This window comes from Nothoprocta perdicaria, unplaced genomic scaffold (assembly GCF_003342845.1).
Source record: "Nothoprocta perdicaria isolate Ctin4 unplaced genomic scaffold, notPer1 scaffold_257, whole genome shotgun sequence".
In the NCBI taxonomy this organism is placed as follows: domain Eukaryota; kingdom Metazoa; phylum Chordata; class Aves; order Tinamiformes; family Tinamidae; genus Nothoprocta; species Nothoprocta perdicaria.
The window spans coordinates 882,760-907,208 of NW_020455485.1; the positions used below are offsets into that span (position 1 = coordinate 882,760).

General features: G+C 38.2%; 1 protein-coding gene across 1 annotated transcript in view; it reads left to right on the forward strand.

The window, feature by feature from the left end:
• LOC112948206 (ecto-NOX disulfide-thiol exchanger 1) overlaps nucleotides 1-24,449 on the forward strand; it is a gene marked incomplete at its 3' end in the record, with an annotated part of 257,294 nt that overhangs the window by 172,871 nt on the left and 59,974 nt on the right. The window contains exon 6 of the mRNA XM_026040430.1: nucleotides 23,089-23,262. Within this exon, the coding sequence (XP_025896215.1) occupies nucleotides 23,089-23,262 (174 nt within the window). The remainder of the gene's footprint in view (nucleotides 1-23,088; nucleotides 23,263-24,449) is intronic.

Sequence of the window (24,449 nt, forward strand, 5' to 3'; positions counted from 1 at the left end):
TAAGATGGTCATTAGAAATATTTTGGAGTCCCCTCACATTAGAATTTAGCATATGAAAAAAAAAGAATCCCAAGTACAAGTTCATTTTTGTTATTATCCAGGGTGTATAAAGCAAAATATCTTCTTCATTTCTTCCTGCATATGTTGCCTTTTAACTTTGTGTCCCTTTGTTCTCATCTGCCTAATTACCTCAAGTACATAATCAAGCTTGATTTTATAATAAACCATAGCTGGTTCAGGCTTGTCATGGCTGATTTATTGACTCCCAAGACTAAGGATGTTCAGTCTCAAGACTAAGATCATTTCTGGCTGCAATTCAAGGTGCTAATTTTGAGTTTTAAATCTAAATGTGGCTTGGAATGTGTGTCTTCGTATGTTTTCCATTCAAAAAGAGCAAACACAGTCTGTATTTATATTGTTATTTTTGTTGTCATCTTAGTGGAATTTAATCTGGAATTAAGATAAAACAAGCCCAAACCATCCAGTTTGGCAGAAACAGCCTCTTCATGACAGAGACTGTCTTCTGTAAGCTAACGGTACTATTGCATATGGATGGCAGTTCCTAGCAGTGGGCCTTAGCAGGGAACATATTTATCTCCATGAAGGATCCCAGTGTGTATTTCTGCATAGCAAACTGCTCAGCACTGCTTTATGGCATGGCCCATGTCCTGGCACATGCCAAAACCGATGTGAAGGTGCCAAACTAAGAAAGCAAGATGATAATAGCTAACGACTGATATACACCACTTGGTGTGCCTTAGGGATTGCCTATCTTCTGGTGTTTTTACCTTGGCTTTTGAGCTGATCAGGGACAGCATTGCTAACCATCCTTTGAAATGTTCATCTGGGAGCTTGAATCTTGGGATTCTCAGTAGAAGGCTTTTATATCAGAACTCGGTTAACTGATATTTGTTTTCCTGCTTCCCTGCTTCCTCATTCCTCTGTTCTCTAGTTTTCCATCAACAAATCATTAGGCTAGATTTGAATACAGTCTCTGTAATGGAACAAATATCTCCTAAGGGGCACTGAGATCTCTGAGTTACTGCAGCAGTAGCAGAGGGATCACGCTGCTCTGACTACAGTATACAGAAATGCTTTCACACTGTTGTGTATTCTAGCTGTCATTAGCGCATTTTCCTTTCTTATTGCAAAAAGGAGCTGAAGTTGTTGATATAGAGATATTTTCTCCATGTTTTCTTATTAGAATTCCAAAACCAGTTTGGTTTTGCACTTATTTCCTAGGCTGCTTTTCTTTTGCTAGCTCGATTATTTCACATTTTCCTATGCATAATGACATGTGGCCTCTGTGGGTCACGTTGCCTGAGAGAGCCACATCTCACTAGACTTGTTTACATGCCCTTGTCCTATTGTGACTGCAAGTTTTGTTTCATCTGCAGCCTTGATTTTTTTTTTTTTTTTAGGGCCTTATCCACATCTGTACATAGTAAGCATGAACTAAAGAAGTTCTCTGGAGAACTTTTTTTATTGCTTGCCATGCATTTATGATCAGAAGATGACAACCTGTCATAGTTTTCTTTTATGGTTATGTTATAGATTGAAAATATCAGAAAGCTCCATGCTACTTAATGGCTGCATATAAATAGAGTTTACAAGTTTGCTCGCTCTGCAAACTCATTTGGGGATTTAAAGGGTAACAAACCTGTTTTCATCTTGGCATCAGTAAAAGCCAGTAGTAAAATGCTGGTGGCCAAATACTGTGGTTGGAGCCCTGATTGTCCTCCCTGGAGTTGTGGGGGTGAAATTAAGAGAGCGTGATCCCTGGGTTAGGCGGAGAGAGACATCCCATCAATAATACAGAACCAAAATAGGACCCAGCTTCCTTTTCCCACTTCTGAAAGACTGCAGAGCCAGCAGGAATAAGAGGTTGTAAAATTTTTTTCCTTGTGTTAGTAAAATAAAGAGAAATGATTCTGACTATAAAAGACCAGGCTACATCTGTCTCTTAGATTAGAAAAACAGAAAACAAACAAACAAACATCTTTTCCCTCGCATATAATTAACCCTCTAGTTTAATGGCCAGACCTACTAGCAATCTGAGCTGCCTTGACCCATTTGCAGATAACAAAGTAAAGCTTCTTCGGTGATTGCAAAGAGGAAGGGAGAGGCAAGGTCGCAGCAGGGTCCTCCAGGACACGTTGTTCACAGGGCAAGGAAGCAAACGCTGCACATTTCTAGGAGTAGGATGCACACCTGCGTGCCTGCTGTGTATGGCAAGATTTGTGGCTGGAGGTTATATTGCTTGCTTGACCAACTTGTATATCTGGAAAAAAATGCAGCAGCCCTCACCTGGTCTGAAGCAAGGAAGGAACTAAAACTTTAATTATAACAGATGGCTCAAAGTGCAGACTTAAAGGACAGAGTATTTTTGTAGCGTGTTAATTTTCTTCCCTTTATTAATCTTTCCATATTCTAGAGACTTACCTATTTATTCCTTTACAGAATAGCCACCTCATCACCATTATTTCCTCTGTAATACACCCTTCCCTTTTACGGATGTGCCAGCTAGCATTTTTCTCAGTCTAGCTGACTTAACGTGTCTAGTTAAATTCAGAACAATTGCTCTCTGTTCGTACTTAGCTTGGAAATTCACTGCTTCCACCTTAGACCTGAACACGGGTCTTCTTTTTCTCACTATTCTGGATGGCCCATAAACCTTGTGTTACTTATTGACCTCAGACCACTGCAGCTACAGCAATGCTATTACAGCTGTGTGATATTATTCTTAGAGTAGCCTTCCAATGCAGACCCACATGATAATGGCCAGTTTGGGACTGTAAGGGAAAGATCTCTCGAGTGAGAAGGGATTGTTTTCTTTTTAAGGGCAAGAACCACAATTGGAGATAGTTTTTATACACAGAAGACTTTTTTTTTATTTTTTTATTCTTGTTCTCTGCCTTCTAGTCATTAATCTCTGATATGGAAACTTGTCAAATACTTTTGGAAATTGAAACAAATGTGCTGCTTCCAGACCTGGTTTTCTTATCATTTATAACCACAATGTCTTTAAAGAGCTCCAACTTCTCTTCCTGTAATCCCTATCTCCTAAGTCCCCATTGTTTCATTCAGAATGAACTGTTCTTCCATTTAAGTCTGGCACATTTTTCATCATGTCCCTTGCAACTGGCTTTTAGTTAGTGGCTTTTGTGAAGTTTTCCTGTGATCTAGACTGTTCAGTGTTTTAAGTATGTCTGAACTTCTCTGCCTATCACAGAATCACAGAATATTTAAGGTTGGAAGGGACCTCTAGAGATCATCTAGTCCAACCTAGAAAAAGTACAAGACACTATCCAGTTAATGCAGTTGCTTGTATGCACAGCCATGCAGAGGAATACAGTGGTTTCTTTTTTTTTTTCTTTCCTATTGTAACTATCAAAAAAAGACTCCTGTTTGTAAGCCACTTCTTTGATTTTCAGTGTTTTTGACAGAGGCTGAATTCATTTTTTTGTTTGTTTATTTAATGAGGTGCCCCAGTAACTTCACAGTTGTTTCTTTGCAGCTGAGAAGTATGTGAGAGATTCTCTCTATCCATTGTCTGATGCACAACTGAAGTGCCAAATAAGGTATCCCATGGCGCTGAGTTCCTTGATTGTCCCTGGGAAGATAAAGAAATCTCCTTTGGGGGATGCAGAGATTATTGCAGTGGGGATGAATCACAGAATCACACAGAATGATTAAGGTTGGAAGGAACCTCTGGAGATCATGTAGTCCAATCCCCTTGCTCAGGCAGGATCACCTAGATCACATTGCCATAGATCACAGGATCACAGCCACGTGGGTTCTGAATATGTCCAGAGAAGGAGACTCCACAACCTCTCTGAGCAACCTGCTGCAGTTCTCTGTCACCCTCACAATCATTCTTCAAAGTCTTCCACCTCTTTCCTTGAAATGGAAGACCCAAAGGTCGAAAGGCTCCTGCCTGTGGTGTCCTGGTTAGATACTTTGGTGTGCGCGGTGCTCTCTGTGCCTAAACTGAGTCCTGAACTGGCATTCCTTGCTTTTCAGCTGCAGTTGAAAGTGAATTTTTACAATAAAGTTGCCTCTATGTTTTTCAGTGAGTAAAAAAAAAATGAAAAAAAAACAAACAAAAACCACAAAAAAACTCACAAAATCTCCACGTGCTCTAATATTAGATTAGATCTAGGATGAAAGTAGAATTTTGCTTCAGAATGAAATTGAATTACAGAAAGGGTTCCTGGTTTCCGAGTTGTCACATTGCCACAAACCAAGAGGAAAAAAAAAAAATAAAAAGAATTCTAGTTTCTTGGGCTCAGACTTGCTTTGTAGATTCTAGATGCTAACAGCTTTTGAATTAAAAATGTTACTGTGGCATATAGGGCCTTACAAGCTGTTATGTTCATGTGAAACTGCAGAAAGTGTGTTAAGAAGCAGACGGAGGTGGGTAGAGGATGGGTGGGGTTCCTCACAGTCTCTCCTGATGGACCTGTGTGACAAAGCTAGAGGGAACAGGCACATGTGTGTGGATGAAAGCCAGGCTACCAAATCCAGACCTCGGTGGTTTCTGAGAAATTGTCAGGGTGAGTTTGGCTCTCTTGCAGAGCCGCACAAGCAAGCCCTTGCGAAAGAGAGCACGTGGCAGAGAGCACCTTGTGCTCACTCGTGTGCCTTGTAGGGAAGGCAGCTTCCAGGTTCCAAATATGCCAGACCCTCGTTAACTAAGTAGTTGCCTAAGTTACACATTACACAGTAGCGATGCTGTAAAATGAATGTTTAGTGTGCATGGATAAGCTAAACGTGACTTTAGGCATGCACCTCTACTCTATTTCTCAGCTAATTACATTTAGAATTTAGAGCTGTCTGTTTCTGTAACTGGAAGAGGTTACTATGCTGATATTTACTGATAGAAAAACCTTTCTAAATCACTTTCCAACCAGATGTTCATAAACAAGATTTCGACAGTTGGTCTGTAAATCAAGTCAAGCATTTCTTCATTGTTCTCTTAGGTGGCTCTTTCATTTAAGTAGGTTTAACTAAATACATACATTTACTTAAACTGAACTGTAAAAATAACATCTGGAGATTTCCTCACCGAAAGAAAATGCCAAGGGGCTTTACGGAAGAATCAAGTAGATTTTATAAACTCTGGTTTGGTTTTTGGAATCTGAGCTGAATAAATGCACTCTCTGCCTTTGAGAGGATCAAGGGCCATTATTATTTAAATGCTCTTCTTGCCTGTGTGGTGCTCTGCAGGGGATGTGCTCCCACCAAAGCATTTCTCATTCCATAATGAGTTTCTGTTTTCAACCTTGCCATCTGGGACCCTGACACAGTCCCGTTGATGTCAGTGGAGTCACACTGGTGGAACCGGAATGCAAAGCTCCGTCCAAAATATTTGTTTTAGAGTATTCTGCTCTGTAGTAGACTGTTATCAAAGAGGGGTTTCAAAGACGGAGATGCTTGGTGCTTTACATTTTAATATGTGCTTGTATCAGTCATATCTCTATTCTTCATTTTCCTTTTCAAGATATGTGATGAGATTCTTTCTCTCTAGATGAGGCTTTCCTATGTTCCTTGTGGGTTTTTTTTTTTTTTTTTTNTTTTTTTTTTTTTTTTTTTTTTTTTTTTTTGTACTCTGTTAGAAAATCATGCTAATACACTGGTTCTCTTGCCTTTTGAATCAGTGTTACTATGCAGTTTAGTTTTGCTGAGTATTAGTTTAGCAGCTTTGCTTTTTCATATGCAGTTCACAATATGAAAGAGAATTCTGCTGAAACTTAACAAGACTTAGGGAAAAAGATTCAGAAAAGTGCATTCAGATTTATAAAGTGGCATATAAAGCGGGAATGGTTTTGCATTACTTGAGTCACTTTGGATATTTTCTTCCATGAATGGACTCCCATCTCTTCTGTGATCCAGAGTGATGTTGGTTCACCTGGTTCTCAGAGGTTATTACAACAGCTTTAGCTGTTCATGGCAACATCTAATCTCTAACCCAGAAATGCTGGAAAAGAGGGGCACAAAGATGACACACATGAATACTTGATCTTGGATGATCATTATTTTGTAATTGAATTCATAGGATGCTACTTATAAAGTGAGGCTGGCATGTCTTATCAGCAGCCTGGCTGTTTTCAGTTATCCAAGGTGGCATGGAACTATTTAATGTTTAAATGACAGCAAACATAAAGGTGATGGCCATAATTCTGCTTGAAATAATACACTCTTCTATGAAGATCAGAAGAACACATTCTTTTTTTAAATATCTGGAGTTATAGTACATAGTATGAAACATAAATACTGTCAGTGATGGAACCAGAGAGTGAAGGAGCTATCTGGAAACCTCTCCGAACTGCAATTTTATCTTTTGGTTTTAAAGTAGGCATTCTAGGCTTAGGAAAGACCTTTCTTAACCTAGCCTATTTCAGCAGTTCAAAGAAGCCATAAAGCTGCCTAAATATGAAAGTCTGAAAATTCACCCACCTGGCAAAGGCAGTTAAGAGCTGGCACTGCACAATCCAGGGTGGCAGGGCACATGGCCCATTAGCAGTCCCCAGTTAAGTCCCACACCCTACAAAAGTCAGAGCTGCCCCTAGGCCACTTCAGAAAAGATCAGAGGGCAAAACTCAACACTTTCAGGTGCTAAAAGCTTCTCTAAGCTTCCCTGAATACAGCTGTAGTACAGTGGAGAACATGACCCACAAAGCTGAATGTTTCAGCTGGTGTGAGGAAAAAAAAAAAAAAAAAAAAGTCTGCTAACTCTATTAAATTCAGCCAGCCCAGCTGCATGGGCCAGATCCAGGTCTTACACTGTTCATCTCGAGCCAACCATACCAATGACAGCAGCAGTCACTGTCTCTTCTCTTACCTTTGTGGCTCACACCAGCAGTCCCTCAGATAGAGCAGCCCCTCTTCTGAGCCCATCACAGAACAATGAAAAGAAAGGAGCTGCTCCTACCAGAGGAAAGAGAAGGAAGAAAAATGATTAGGTGAGCCCCAACCCGCTCTCTAGTGTTAGGATACACGCAAAAACCTGCCATCAGGGTCTGCCTGAAAAGCAATTTCCCCTCTCTCTGATGAAACTGGTGGTGAGCCAGCATTTGGTTCAAAATGCAACTAAATGCATCCCAGTTGTGATATATCGTGCTGTAGATGTAGTTTGGAAAGTTTGTTCCTCTTTAAAACTCCAGCACAGTGGAGATTTTTTAAAATCAATGACCAGCAAGTCATAAAAGCTAAAATTTGAGAACTTTTCAAACCTCTGCTAAGCTTGGGATGAAAGATCTTTTGCTCATAAATGAGGAGAGAGAAAAGAATAGCAAAATTTAAGGAAAATCTGCTTTCTGGCTCTGATGCTGTCTGTCTTCAGCTGCTGTGAAGTCACTGATAGAACATATGAGGCAAGACCCAATTAGCTGCTGCAGACCTGACATGCTCTTACTAGAATCGAGATGTTCTGATTTAACCACTCTGATCTCAGCCAGTGTCACAAGGTTAGATTCGTCCTCTCTGGCTGAGCTGGAAACTTCCTAGATAGAAGGCAAAAAGAGCACAGAAGTAGATGCAGACTTTAGGTTTCAAGTTCATAAAAGCCAGAACAAACAGTTTCCAATGTTAACAATATCTGAAATCTCTCTGGTTTAACTCTTTCCCCAGCTGCAGAGCTGAGGCTTAGACATATGCCAAAACATCAGTGGAAGATATAATCCTTTGTGATTTCAACTGTTAAAGCCAAAAATAGATCTATTTGCAGAATATGAGTGAATATGAATTTATTCAACAGCATGATTTGCCTCAGTTTTGGAGCAGAGTTTAAAAAGAGTGTCATACACCACTGCTAAATGCAAAATCTGCTCGCTTCCTAAATACTACATCCTCCTCCCAATATCTGGAGGTGCTACAACTGCTGGAAAAAAAAATATTTTAACATGCACAAAAATTTTACACTTTTCCTTGCCTCCATTCATGCAGCAGTTGAGTTGTTTAGACTGAAATTTTCCTGAGTACTTCAGCCTCAGGCAGATACTCAGTGTGTAAAATTTCAGTCCAAACTGTTAATGATTGGCAAAGCTAAAAGCAACTGACAAGAGGGTGTTGTAATAGAAAGTGTCAGATGATTTTAATAATAGATGACCTCAGTAGCTCTACGCCCTGTTTAATGATTTTGACTTCCCTTGCTGTCTAAGGTCCAATATGTATGTTTGTGCGTCTTTGTGCGTCTTTGATTTGTTTATCTATTTCTAGTTTAAATTGATAAAGTATTGCTTCCATTTAACATGGAGTTCCATGGGAGTGATGGGGTTCCTGATGATTGTCCTACTAGGAGTTGGTAATATTTTTGCTGTGCTTTATTTCTGGGGAGAGGGGCCGATTAATTCAGAACATGATATGTCAGGTGAGCGTGTAGTTTCCTAAAGAGACCTGCAGTATTTTTCCACATACTTTCTCCCTGTTGCGCCTTATCTGGGCTAGCATTTAGTTGGCTTCATTTGCTCCTAGATCTCCACTGTAACAGCTGCTGAGCCCATCCTCTGCCAAGAGCCTCATTGGGCCATTGTCAGCACTGAGGTCCTTGTGCCCCTGTGCCTGCCTTTTGTGGGTTCTTCTAAAGTGCCTCACCCTGCTTGGTATTTATTTATCCTTTTTAGTATAAGGAATTGCAAGTCTTTTGTGGGGTTTGCAATCTCATTAGTCACCCTCTTTTCAATGCGATTAACAGCAGGTTACTTCTAATAACACTCCTCCTCTGAGATGGAAAACTGCTCATTTGCTGCTGCTCTTTGTTTTCTTGTCTTTTTGTCCAGCTTTTGATCTACATCAGTCATGACAATACTTTGCCTCACACTTTCTACCTGCATCTCTTGGGAAGGACTTTGTCAAAGAACCTTTTGAAAGATTAAATAATGATTCTGTATTTGTGCATATACTGAATGGCAAATTCAATGGCAAATGTGACTACACCTTTTTCTCCAGTTCATTTGCATCCTTCAGAATTGCATTTTTTGCTGTTTGTTTTTGGTTTTTGTTTGTTTATTTTTCCCAATATTGTCCCACTACTACAGAATATAATTTGACATCTTTAAAAAAGATCATTTAAACAGCCTATGAAGGGTGTTTGAGTTGGGCTTGATCTTTCAGATTGGAAAAATATGCTAAAAACAAATGAAGAACAGTAATACCATATATCCTTGAACTGAGGACACAATACCGATTTTCAACCTGGAATATATTTTCATGGCTGAATAACAAATCTCTGAATAAATGGTTTACTACAGAATTCCTGACACAACCTTAGCTGTGCACATATGCATACTGAGGGACAAAAGAAGCATCTTAATGTGGATAACATTTGCTAGTCCATAATGTCACAAAGAAATGCATTTTTCTCAAAAGTGGGGGAAAGATGCATTATAACTTCAAGCAAAGTCTTCCTGACATCATTTGGTTTCATCATTAATTTGCAAAAAATGATTATTCTTAAAGCAACAAACATCTGTTCTTGGTATTAATAAAATCTGTTTCTTTATTGAAGGCATTGTCAGAAACTCCCATATAAGCACTCAAATAAGAATTTGAAAATAGAAAAAAAAAAAAAGACTAATTTCCTTTTTGAGTGGTAGGGTTGTTTCTGTGTGTGAGTATGTGTGAAATTGCTGTGCCTTTAGTTCACTACTCAAAAATATTAGCAGATAAATCCTTGGTGTAGCTTGCCAGAAATTACAAATGAAATTTTATAGCAGCAAGAATTCTGAGTTTCGAGTAATCTAAGTCTGCTGTAATCTAAATTAAAATGTCTTATGCAAAAGAAAAACAAAGCCTGGATTCTACACAGAAGTTGAACAAATTTCTCTGCTTCTCAAACCATGCTGTTCTTTTGTAAGGGCTCCTGATTTCATTTCAAACAAGTTCATTCCTCAGCTAAACTGAATAGTGAAATATGACATTTTAAGAAGATTGTCAGTATTGCTACATTTTAAGGAAAAATATTCTCTTTATTTCTATGCTGAAAGACAGCCTGTGTTTTAAATTACCTTGAAGGTATAGAGATGTATGTATTCTTGGAGAGATCCTCACTGTGTCCTGTAAGCGTCTACTTGCTTTTAGTCTCTTTTTGGGTGAATTTGAAGTGAGTGGTTTGTGTTTGTTGTGCAGTAATAATAAACTCCTTGACAAGATGCAAGAGCTTTATATAGCTCTTCTTTTTTTTTTTTTCTTCTTCAGTTGATTTGGAACTTTCAGGTTTTATCAACCCCTTCTGAAGACTTTAGACCATGTTCTGTTTGGTTTAGCTGAAAGCTGAGCAGAACCCCCCAGCTGTTCTAAATTCATCATGGTCTTCTCTACCTGTTCGGCACTGGATAAGTATTAGTTGAGGTCTATAATTTCTCTTGCTGTGAGATACAGGAGAGTTGGAAGGAGCTGCTGTAGGCCAAGGCCATGAACCCAGTCCTGTGCACAGGCCTGCACAGCTTCCAAAGTAACTAAGAAGAACCTCAGGATGTTTAAACCCATCCCCACTGTGTTTAAATGCCCACTGGGCTATTTGCCAAAATTGGGAATTATTAGTTTGCATCATTCCATTGATTATGGCTCCCACGTGGAGGCCTGAGGGAGGGAAGCTGGTGGAGCGCAGCTGTTCTAGCTGTTCTAGCATCTCTATCTGCTGATGACCTTCCTTGTACCAGAGATACGCCCAGATGGTAGGGAGAAGGGTTTTCTGCTCAGTGGGAGATGCAAAGAGAATGGAGATGAGCTGAAAAAGCCTATCATAATGTTACAATCATTGTACTTGTGCTGGAAAACTTTACAGTTATAATCCAGATGTTAAAGGATACAGAAATGTCTAAGTCCACCAAAAGGTTGAAGGAGCAGCTTCCAGACATATGGACTGGCCTTATTTGCATTAGTGTGACATACACTCTCATGACACTTTTTAATGTCAAGTCTCTTCTTAAAGCAGTCAGTGGAATAATTGCTGCACTCAAATTGTGTGTTGAAGAAAGGAAATATTCTACTATGAAGTTAGAAGGATCCCATTTGGGGATACTGCAGTTACCGCAATCACTGAGTATATGCCCATCAAGTCAGGCTGTCTAGAATAGACACTTCAGAAAACTAAAACTTAGCTAATGAAGAGGTATTTCAGAAAACATCACACTAGCTTAAGGAAAGTATCACATTCATGAACTTAGCAGCAGGAGATGAAGACCAAACTAACCCGTAGAAGCTTTTATTTTATGTTTTATTTCTATTTATTTGTTAGTTTTTGAGATTGAAAACAAGTCAAATCACAGTTGTAGCAATGGAAAAGTTTAGAAAAACACCATCTGTTAAGTGAGTCCAAATTCAGCAATACATTTAATTTTTTTACTAGCTTACTTTATTACCTTCCTTTCTGGCAGGTGTCTAGCGAAAAACTGAGGGAGTTGCATATTGTCCAAAACTGAGAGTGTTGCAGGAGGAGGAAGAGCTGAGTCACAGTGTTGGGGTTCTCAATCCCATCCTTTTTTCCTCTTTTTTTTTTTTGTATCATTCCCCCTCTTTTGAATGTAGAAGGGAACACAAATTGGATGATAATTTCTCTTTTTATGGTTATTCTCTAAGTTCCTGTTTGCGCCGGATTTTACCTCCTTTGCAATCAGTTTCTGTGTGTAAGCTGTCATGTCACCAGAATTCAGACTCTTTTTACCTCCCTCACCCTACATGCATATGCACGTAGGGAACACTTCAGGGAAGACCTGTCTTAGACCCTGTGAACTCAAGTCCTTCTGCTGTGGATTCAGATAAAACACTGATTTTGCATGATCCTGGAGAGCTGTAGCAATATTCTGCATTTGCAGTGGAAATATGACTTTTTTTTTTTTTTTTTTTTAAATTGCTGAGGTGCTGAATGGCTTTTGAAGCCAAACTCTAACGAAATAGCTTTGTCATAGTGCACTGGAGTTTAATTAAGATAGCTCTTTTTATTGATGCTCAGGAACATTACTTCCTGCTATCAACTCCAGCTTCTTTTCAGAGCATGTTTTATGTTGCATAGTATTTCTCAGGCTAGAATTCGTGGTTAATTCTTAACCAATAAACAGTTTATTAATTCATCAAGTGCCACTTCATTACTTACTCAACAGTTAGTTAATCAAATTCATATCCAACAGGTATTCTGCCCATGCACAGAGCGTTTAAATATTGTCCTACAAATTATTTCTGTATTTGGTGTAGAGGTCAAACAGATCTATTAAGGAATAATATGATTCCTTATTTTAAGGAAGTATGAAGAAGATTTCTTATTGCATTAATTTATAATCCTCTGTTAGCAAATTTGTGCTGCATCTAGTGTGCTTATCCTTCTTCCAGTATTCTTTGGATTAAGCATATAGGTGTCAATAATATTTTTAGGGATTAGGGCCGTACTACTTAAATGGTTTTGTACAAAAGAGATTAGGAAAAAATACTAGGAAGAATTATCTAATGTTATACTTGTTTGCTCAGGCTTTTAAAGGAGAAACATTCACACAGAATGACTTGGTAAAAAATTTGAAAAGTCACTAAATATTTCCAGTTGATTTCACAGGACATTTCTGTCATCTTCAGAATGACACCAAGAGAACTGCATTCTATGCAGTAAAATTGATATTTTCATCCATGCTCTGTTAACCCTGAAGGAAGCACCGACCTGCTTCTGTCTTAGGAAGTCCCTGAGCTACAGACTGTTGGAGTTTGGCAGATTATTCACTACAGGATTATCCCATTCTGTTACTATTTTATTCATGTTCCCAAGAGAACTGGCTCGTTCAGGTGATACGCATTTGTGGACTGTACAGCTTCTTTCCAGTTTCAACAAAACTGTGACACCTGTGACACTGAAAATTTAAAGTGAGTGTTTGTATGCGTTCCACAAATCCTATGACACACATTGTAACCTCAGTTAATAGACAGACCTTCTTTCATGATTCATGAGAAAAATCGATTCTTTTGTTTTCAGTTGGGAAATGACCAATGACAATGTCTGCATTTCAGTATTTTCTGCCATTTTTTCTCTGAGGTCTCATTAATATCCATAAGATGGCATTTTACCATCTTTTTCTCATTGGAGACTTCTTATGTTTCATTTATTACAAGACTTATATTCCAGCATTAGCCCAGCTTGGGAATTGAAATTTCTTCTTCTTTTCAGTATTCATTTACATCTGCTTAGGTGCTTATATTTTCAAATAACATATTTCCTTCTGATGCCTTCCAAATGCCTCTCAATTTTATGAAATGTGGCAGCTATCTAGAAAGCAAACAGATAAATATCCATTAACTCTTCCTAAGCCATATAATCATATGTTATAGAAAGCTTTTGTTTGTTTTTTCATCTTCTGGAACACTGAGATGACAGATGATGTCATTCTGAAGGATCAAGAAAAAATCTTACCTTATAGGGAAATGCTTGAGTTTCATCAGGCAAAGAGGCTGAACACTTTCAAATGGAGGGCACGTAGGGAGGCTACTACCATAAAGAAAAGTTAACCTTGGTGGACCTGAGTAGTCCACCAAGATGATGACATAACTGGAGAAATGGAGTAAAGAGGTACAAAACTGGAAAGAGTTAATCCCAGGAGCACACAGTGAGTGCAAGAAGACTTTTGAAAGTCAGGAATTACAACTCGCATTATATATAAGCTCTGCAATTTATATGTTGGCCAGTCCCATATTTTTACAAACCAGCTTTGAAACTCTTAACTGAAGTACAGGTGGCTGTGTACAGAAACTGTAGTTTTGTGATTTTATTCATGGCAGATTTGTGACTATCTTCATCATATGAAAATGTTTGTGAATAAGAAGATGGAAGAAATCCATTGTTTCCACAGTATGGGAAGTTTTTTAATCACAGATGATTTTGGAAAGATCATCATTTTGGACTTTATGAAGTGCTTTATGAAGTACTTCATACTCCTGGCATTGGTCAAAACAGCAGGTGGATGGAGCACAGATCTATGCTACACGGAGGTTCCAGATGTTGCTGTTGTCTGTATCTCTTTCTCTCTCCTTCTCTTCCTTCCTTGCATTTCTTTTATTTATTTACCTTTTCCCGTCTTTCCCCTTTTTCTCTTTCTCCTGTTTTTGTCTTCACTTCCACAAGTTTCCACAATGGCAGTAGAGCTATACACTTGGAAAAGCAGCTGATTGTGGAGGGGGATTAATCATTTTTTTCTGACTTTATTTTCTTATGTATGTGGCTGTCAGCTGTGAGAAAATGACAGACTGTTGCCAGAGTCCCTCAACATCAAGTCCTGAGGTTCCCATCTCATGATTAGGTTTGCCTGTCAGGTTCATCTTTGCAGGGCTGTTCTAAGGGAAAAATAAATAGATTCACCACTTTCAGACAGTGCCCAAGGCCTCTCTGAGGCCAAAATGTCGTAAGTTCCTATCTATGAGCAGAAATCATGGGAAGAGTAATAGAATTAACATCATAGTGAAGCTGCTGATTTCTTTCAACAACAGTGTTGAAGCTGTATCTTGGGAGAAGAGTGGCATCTGTTGTGATAACATATTGTTGTGTTATTATTATATGCTATGCTTACCTATTATTTGCATTGCATTAGAAACTCTAACCAGGATTGGGGTCCTGTTATGCCAAATACTGCAGCATTAACGATGAACTAGGAATGATTCAGCCCATGATTTACTTGTTAAAAAAAAAAGAATATTGTGTTCTTTAATTTGGTCTTTGTCATGTACACTGCTGTAAATACAGTGTTTATAGTGCGATTTTGTGGGCAAGGATCAAGGGAAGGCCAGATTTGCTTTTAGTGTTTTCAGATACGTCATAGACAGCTCTGAGGAATGATATCTGAAGTTTTGGGACTATCAGCTGTGAAATATTTATCTGTGCATTCACAGAGCTGTCTTCAAAAAAGTCTAAGTGCAGTAATACAGCTGAATCTTTCTCAGAGATATATATCTCATAGAAGTAATTTTCAAGTGGCAAGTGTTTTAATGATTCTATGAGGTCTTTTTTTATGGAGCGAGCCTAGCAGACACTGTAAATGTATTACTTGTAAATTATTACTTGCTGGATTATTAATGAGAAACAATCATCAGGATTCCCCCTTCCCCCTCTCCCTTGGGTTTGCCAAAATTTCCTTAGAGAATTGTCTTTACCTCCATTCAGACTCTGTTTCACAGACTACAGCTTTTGCTGAGGGGTGTTAGCGTGGATCCCTGTCCTGAAACAGCTGGAAGTCATGGAAGTGATTTCTGTTCCCCTTCAGTCATGCGTTCCCTCTCCTCCATATACACATGCACACACATACACCTACTACCATTATATTCCCGAGTCCTGTTCCCATGAAAATCCAGTGCCCACAGGGTACTTCATTGACTGGGCTCATGAACAGCTCATTTAAGGGTATCTTGTCATTTCTTTAGCATTCATTCTCAGAAATTAAAGGCCAGATGAGTACCTGCAAAGACATCTCAGCCCATGCAGTTACCTGCGTATGATTTTTTATAAAAGGACCACAGTCAGAGGTCTTATTTGCACATTCATTTGCAGCAGCTGTGCAGAGACAAAGATTGCACACCAAGGATACAGTAAAAAGTAAGAACAGAAATAAACTCTGCAATTTTGTCATGATTTCCTCATAAGGAACTCATGATTTCTCAGCGTTAACAAATTAGAAAGCACCCCCTAGAACTGACATATATCTTCTTTAAGCAAATCAGAGTAAGTTTGTTTTCACACTCAGTTATTGCCCTCAACGCTAGAGCTATAAGCAGGTTCTAGTGGATGCAAAATATAAAAAAGAGGATTTGATGAAAAAATGTAAATCAATTTACAGGAGACAGGTGTCCTTCAAAAAGGAGTGTTCAATCGTAGTCTTTATAATATATGTATAGAATACATATACATACATAATATATGTATAGTATACATATACATATACACACATATATAATATATGTATATACTATATACATATACAACTACATATAGTCATACATAAATGCTCAAAGTATGGGAGTTGAGAGTAGACCTGCTTGTTTCTTTCTGCTCTCCTGCGTATCAGCTGCTGATGCTCCTTGGTCAGATGGTCGCACAGCCCTTGTTCTGAGACAGACAATAGTGATTACGCTGGGCAAATGGAAGAGTTGTCAGACTTTATTCCTTTGTTCATTAGAGCAACTCTGGAAGTTTACCAGACAATCCAGCATCTATTTTAGAAACAGAGCAGACTAAGGAACTCTGAAGTGGACAATAAATGTATTGGAGGATGCCAGGTGGCTGTCATGTTGCTGTGTTGCAAGGTCTGACTCTCTGAGGCTGATAGGAACTCTCCACAGCTAGGCTAGATCTATGCCAAATTAAATTGGCACATCTCTTTCTATACTAATTTGGTACCCTGTTGCTGCTCCCACTCTACTTTCTTTTTTTTCCAGTGAAGAAAGCTTTTTACTTTGGCTTACGTTGGTACAGTACTGACCAAATGAATCACTTGCATCAGAAGCTTTCTGAAGGCCAGAAGATGATAAGATTTGAACAACCAGTGACACAATCTTGATCTCTGTCTTGTTGCTGAATATTCATTCTTAACTGCTCATACAGAAAAAGAATAGGTTGATATGAGATTAAAGAAACTCAGCAGACTATAAAGTTTTGAGGGAAGCTTTTAAATTGAAAAGACAGGTAGTTTTTAGAAAAACTTTCTTATTCTAATAATGCTCTTTCATTTTAGGGGAAAAAAGAGTTCTTTCTTTGCTCTTACCAAGTAAGGTATAATCCTACTGTTATTCCTTTGTTTGAAGAGAGAGAGACAGATTATTAGGTTTGTCCTTTTTCAGGGAAACTTAAACCTTTCAGGGTTTCAGGGAAACCTCAGCTGTAAGAGATTGGCTCTACATTCAGTCTCAAAATGCTCAGCAATGGTGTTCCTGAAGTATATGATCAAATTCCTTGGCTCCAGAAGCTTTTTTTTTTTCTCTCTCTCTCTACAGAAACCAAAGTTTAATGAGCATCTCACTACATTTGTTACCAGCTGCTGCCTGGGCTGTCCTAATCATTACAGTGCATGTTGGCAGACAACTCCGTTCCAGGAACCAGATTTTTATTTATTTATTTATTATTTTTTATCTTTCAACCCTAACAAAAATAGATTGTTTTTCTTAGGCAAAAAAATTGTTTCTCCTAGGCAGGGAGATCTTTGCAATCTTCAGTACTTTGGTTAGCTATTGTGCAGGGATGCCCCAATAACCATTTTCACCTCTCTCAGTTTTTCTGTGAGTTAGACTAGTACATTTGAGTCCCATAACCACTGCCAGCCGTAACAGTGTCCAAGGGGGAACTGTCTATGTATGTGCATACGTACACACAGACAAATCAGTGTTTGTACACATGGGTATTCTTATTCATCCAACAAAAATATAGCTTGGCAGCTATCGTAAAGCACCACAGAAACAATTGGCAGTCACAGGCAAAAACACATGACGTATCTAAGGATTAATACTACATATAGGGGATTATACCAAAAGTGTATGTTGAGCAGACATAATAACTTGTGGTATTAAAATAAGAGATAGCTGAAGTGGGGTGTTAACTTAAGATAGGTGATGTTGCTCAGCTCCCAAAAGCACTCTTGGTAGGAATGTGCATCCATGTTACTAGGGCAAAAGCAGCAGGTGGTTTGAACAGTGACTGGAGGAAGCTTCTCTAAGTCTGTGTGGATATTAAAGGCTGCTCATACCATCCCAAAATGTAGATTAATACAAACAATTGTTTTATAATATGCTCTATGTTAGAAGGGTTATCCCTAAAGGAATTTTGTCATTCTACTTTTTCCAGATCCCAAAATTTCATGTTTTTTTTTCTATATTGGACTAGATGATCTCTAGAGGTCCCTTCCAACCTCAACCTGTGATTCTGTGATTCTGTGATTCTGTGATTCTGTGATTTTATATACTTACTGAAAGAAAAAGGAGCTTTCAAGCCTATTCCAAATGTTCAAAAAGATTTTTCTTTTTTCCTCTCTGACCTCCAATTTGAAATATTTGTTCTTTGGAGGTCCTCATTGTTCTCCAGTATGCCAATTTCTTATAGGATGAAATAGGAATAAACTCCTGTTTTGATTAATTTGGGTAGGTCTGTGGTTCTGTGATTCTGTGACTTTAAAATAGACCTAAAATATTAATGTTCAATGCTTTTACTTTCTTCTACAAATATGTCATTATTGAATCCTTCTAGACAATATTTTCAGGGTTCTAACTTGAGCAAAATATGCTTTTCCATTCTTTATTCAACTCTTTATCATCCCTGTATGTTCTCAATGTAATGCTTTTAGTAATTATTCATTAACATATTTTAAATGTAAGTTTTCTATATTCTACCATATTAATATTTATAATTCTAGGAAATCATAAACTCTTACTTATCTGTGTAATCATGTATGTGTATGTGCGTGTATATATATGCATATATGTATATATAGGTATATCCATTTAAAAATAATGCTGTGATCCTTATGTTACTTATTTTCATCTTTAGATGTGTTATCATAAATATAATGTATCTATCCATGCTAAACATAGCGTAGTTATGTATACAATATCTTAATAATCATATAACCAAATGTACCTGTCAAAAAAAAAATATGTGCTGAAGGTTGGTTCTCATTTTCCTATAAACTGACATAACTCTGTCAAAATCTTTGTTTCTAAAGATCAACAAATTTACATGAAAGTTCAACAAAATTTGTCTCCAGCTCCACCTAGGTAACACTAGTGTCCCTGTCCTGTTCCACAAAGGCATTGTGCCAGGACATGAAGCAGACTGCTGTGGTGGCGCTGATGGATGACAGTCTCCTCTCCCTAGACAAGAGCCATATATCCAATTCTCATTATTGTACCACTCTGCAGTATTAATATAGTTAAACTCGGTATTTTTTTGGATCTTGTCAGCAATGTGGAGAATTTATTGGCCTTCTTTTTCAGTAATTTTATCAGTCCTTTTTTTCTGTGCACACTCAGAGCCCTGATCAGATCCATTTCATCCACAGACTGTCTTCATGGTTTGAAGCACTACCAGTCTCTTCAGGGGTCTAAACAAGATCAGCAGTGTTCAGAAATCAGCTGGCTCCAGCTGAACCTAAGGAAAAAAAATGGAGGGATACTATTGGACAGAAGGACATACTTTGAAGAACATCCTACTTCCATGAGGTTGCTCACTGTGATGTTTAGAAAAAGATTAGTGTGAAGCAACCAAGCTAGGTGATTCCAACAAAACTTTGAATATTTGAGGAGTAAAGTCCCAGATTTTCAATAGGATGATAATCTCTAGAATGGTAAAGTCACATCATCAAAACGAATGCTGGAATCCACAGATGAGAACGGTGAAGATACAGAAGAGGCATCCTGTGATTTGGTTGACCATGTGTACTTGACTACTTTTGAGCTAGACACCTCAGAAGTCATTGCAGAGGGCACCACGTTTTTCAGATATGCTTAGCTTCATCCATATGCAGACATCTAAACTGATCATGTCTATTTCTCGTCACTGAGTCTGAAATGAAGAGCTTGGATACAGATTTCTACATTGTAACTGTTCAAAATTAGATGAGTTGAAAGTCTGCCAGGAATTGGATAGTAAAATAAAGGCATAACATCCAGAAAAAAATAAAATCCAAAGTTCTTCCTGGTACAGTGCCCTATAGCATTGTATTTTTTCAGTGTACTCACCACACATTAACCAGTAAGAATTAAAAAATAAGAAAATACCTATCTTTTTAAAGAACCCTAAAATATGATTAGAGTGAATTTTGCCATATCAAGTCCTGAGACATTGTATTTTTGGCAGCACACTTCGAAGGGTTGGACTGTGAGAGGTGTTCACATGTACCCAAGAGGTATTCAGATGCATACAAGAAGTACACATGACCGAATATGCATTGAATTTGCATTACTGCAATGCATAGCAATAGTTTTTAGTATTCAGAGAATGTTTTTCATTTTCAGGATATGCTACAAATGGTGCTATCACATTCTCTCAGTGCTCATGTGATATATGGAAGTATTTCATTCTCAATTTAACACATTAGAAAGCCGAAGCAACATATCCAAGACCACAGAAGAAGTAAACCTTGGCCTGGATACATGCCATCAATAGTCTTACCATTGACCTTAGCTGGTTTTGGATTAGTGCCTGTAAGAAGTGGAATACTGATTCCAAGAATTATTGACTCGTTCCTCTTCAATATACCTCAACACATTCACCTTCTGAGACATAAAGTCCCAAAGCACCTAGACAGGCATTTTGGGAGTGTTGTCCCCCAGCAGTCTGTTCATGCTATAGTAGATTGATCCTACTTGGAAGCAAAGCCGATGACGAAGCATTATAATTATCTGGCACCAGCATAGCTACTTACAGAATCGTGTTTACTCGAACGTGGCAGGAATTAGTGGGAAACCATTTTTTCTATTGAAATCCCCAACCTCCTTTGGTTGGCATGTAACCTAAAATCTCTCCTTCTCAGCTCCCTTTCAGCCCCATAATAGCAGTGTTTGTGGACATGCATTTCCATGTTGCTAATGCCCTTAGATGCTTTGTTTTCCTCTGTGTCATCTCTACCCCTGTCAAAGGTATATTCAGAAAACTCTACCCTATTGAAATCTTCTGCCATCGTTGCTTTGGGTTATAGCTTGTGTCTATATTTTGGGTAGAGTTTGCAACTGTGTCAGAGCTGTGTCAGTTCTGTAAGCTTGCAGAGAAACTGAAATGTCTTAAAGAGAGAGCAGTAATGACTAAATACTATCCATGATAGTAGTCATCAGATGATGATATTTTTCCTCTGCTTTCACATGGAACCTAAAAGATGCATAGGAGACATAAAAAACTTGGCCTTCTTTCCTGTTTCTCTTGTTCATTTCCACCTGCTCCATCCATGTCTCATAATGCTGTGGGATTATCATGACTATTCAATTTAATCTGAAGCTTCATATGTGGGTATGACTGTAGCTGATCCTGCATATCCAGAGATAAGGACTAGACAACTTCATAGACCTCTATCTAGCTCGAATTTTCCTCAATTCCAGGATAGGTTGCAATATGTTACGGTGCATTCAGTGCTATTGTGATATGGCACTGTTTGACGTGGAGCTCTGCAGGCCATGCAAATAGTAAGTAGTAATGATGGACTTCCATCCACAGCAGGAGAATGATGCCTATGATGGCCTACTGTGACTGTCAGAAGTCTGACTTTTAAAAATGAGATCAAGCAAATTAGCACAGCCAGAGGACTTCTTTGAATTGTATATTGTCCTTTCACCTCTGACTTTATCTCCCAGCATTCACTAAACATGAATATTTAATATGGCCAGTGCTTCATCCCATGAAGTAAATGACAGACTGAGTTTCAGAGCTTAATCTGAAAAGGAATGCACATACATCCATACTGAAAAAACATCATACCCAGAGCAAATCCTTTTTCATAAGCCCACTTATTGAAAAAAAAAAAAAAAAAGTAATGTAGTATCATGGGTTTTCATTAATACTAGTCTTCACTAAGCCTAAAGCAAATCCCTGCTTGCTGTGCACTTGGTATTCTTGCAGTACAGCACTGCCTGAAAGTGATGAAGGCACACAGTCGGTGCACAGAGAGCAGTGCGTGCAGCAGAGACAGATACCCTCCCTCCTGGAGTGGAGGCTCTCATTTCTCCGTGGTCTGTCCTGGAGAAGATGGCTCTGGATGTTTCACAGGACATGATAGTAATTGCAGTGCTCACAGTGTGCTTTACGCCTGCAAAGTGGTATTGAAATGTGAGTACATCATTGCCAGTGAGGGAATATTATTGTAATTGATTTGCAGAAGCGGAAAACACGATACTGGAAGGTCAGCAGGCTGACCCGTCTAGTTTCTCGGCAGATTTAGGGACAGATGAAGGGACAGACAGATCTGCTCACATTCAATTGATCATACTGACTTATGTAAAATGTATTTCAAATTTCCTAAACATAAAAAAAAAAAATGAAAAAAGGTCTTGTTTCCCTTTTTGCTTGTTCAAAACAAACAGGCTCCCAAGCTACCAAATCCCACATTTACGTATCTCATTAAATACTTTACAGTTGCTAGCCAGAAAACTCAGCAGAAAACCTGTAGAACACCAAAGTAACTGTCTTCTTTTAAATAATTGATGATGCCAAATAGCAGCAGTGCTATGCCAACAAAGAGATTGGTCTCTCAAAATATTTTATTCATTATGCCTCAAGAAACCCAAAGCCATGTTTTTAACAAAAGCAAATTTCAGAAGTTGGCTCTGTTCATCTAAAACATCTGCTTATTACAATTCATGGTGTTGCAGCACTGGTACTCCCTAGTAAATCTGTTTCAGCTTTAAATAATATGTATGGAACTCTTGGCAAAGAGAACAGGAAGGAGAAAGAGTAGTATTTGCCAAATAGGCATTTTACTTTATGGGAGTGTAGTGGTGTATTTCAATAATATGTGTGTTGAAGAGAATCTACTAATCCGATTAGCAGACAGGACAAAAAAGAAAGAAAAAAAAAAAAAAAGAATAAATTCCAAGGTTCAAAAAGACCTCATTCTATGTGGTTTACATACCAGGAAAAAAACATGGTTAGAAGTCTTGACTAAATTGACTTATATAAAACAGCGAAAAATCGAGCTTTTTCGTAAACCAAGGTCATTTGTGAGAGAAAGCTATGTTGTGATAAAGCTGTTCAACAATTAGATGAAGAAGGCATATTGATGTTAAATGATATTCTTTCCACGCTCTGGGTCAGAGGGCATTGTAAACAACACAATAGCATTACGAAACAGAAAATTGCATTCCAGATAATAACAGACCTTCATGGTGCATGTTTTTGCATTTTTTTTTTACTTATTAGTGCATTAAATTATGTAACATTCCTTTCTTTATGCATAGCTTTTTTTTTTTTTTTTTTTCATTGCAATGGATCACTGAAAATGCAGTCCTTTTTTTCTCTTCCTCTTCTTCGTTTTCATTCTTTCAACAGCAGTGCTTGGGGAAAAAAAACGCCTGAAGCAAAACGGTCTGAGTGAGAAGCTAGTAACAAGTAGTTTCAAGATTTATAATCCAAGATTTTATGTTGTATATTTACAGATTCAATCTGTGTACCAGGCTTTGATCCAAGTCTTAGCATGATGACTGGAATCACTCCGATTAACCCAATGATACCAGGCATGGGGTTAGTGCCGCCACCACCACCAACAGATGTGCCTGTAGTCAAAGAAATAATTCACTGCAAAAGCTGCACACTCTTCCCTCCAAACCCAAGTAAGTGGGTCTCATGAAAGAATGTTATTTTCCTAAGTGTATTGCATAAAATATTTATGTAATGAAGATCACTTTTTTTTTGCTTTTTTAATGAAGTGAAGGTAACTATGGCATTTTCATCCCAATTCTCTGTGACACTGAACACAATTCCTTGCACCCAAGTACCAACTACCTCCATTCCCCAACCTGAGGAAGGAGGGGAAGGGGAGCTACATTTTAGGGCACAGCATGAAGATGCTCCTTGAGAGCAGGGACCAATTTTCTTTCTGCCCTTTCTGAGACTTTGCACAAATTGAAAAATCTTCCCACTGAGCCAGCAGTATGAGGACAAAGCACAAAATCTAATTTTGTGTATGTTAGCCCCAGGAGTTTTGTTTCAGAGCCATCAGACCAGCAGCTTTTCACCATCGCCCTGAAGACAAAAGAGAAAATTAAGCAAATAGTTAGTGCTCTGGATTTGCAATATATCCAGATCATTGTTTAATCAAACTGTTTGTGTATGTGTATTCACTGCCACCCCATTTACTGCGGTAAAGGGTCAAAAACCTAAATCATATTAATCAAAGTTCCTTCTAAGAGAATGATTTTTAGAGGAATGAATGCACTAGTAATCTATGTATAAAGAAGGTGAAGTGTTATGACAGTATATTTTTATACAGCCTTCAAAAGAGTTAGAGTTGCTCATTTAAATGTGTGCATGTATATATATATATATGTATATCAGATTTTTAAGTCACTCCATCTCATGGTCTTTCACAGCTAAATGAGCACTTGTAAATGTAGGTTGTCCTAACTCTGTTCTGGACTCTGTTCCATTTTATGGCAATAAGACAAAACAGATTAGCAGGGGAGTGTTTTTATCGTGTTGTCGCTTACCATGTTTTCCACTTTGTTTTTCTGTTTCCTCTCCTTCTGTACTTTGAGAGAGAAATGAAATTATGCTAAGATTGGTGAAAAGCTGTGAGGACTGAGTGCCCAGGAATAGACTTCCCAATGTGGTCCAGGGCTAAACTAACTTGACTTCCTGGTCATGACCAGTGATGGGTCTGAAACACAGATAGCTGAATTCAGATTGTGGATGTATTTGCACCTGTACTTGCAATGTGTGATTGTGGTCAAATTGGTGCAGAAGCTCTCCTGATTTGAAATAAAACAACTTCTGGATTTACTTACTTTGTAAAAGCAGG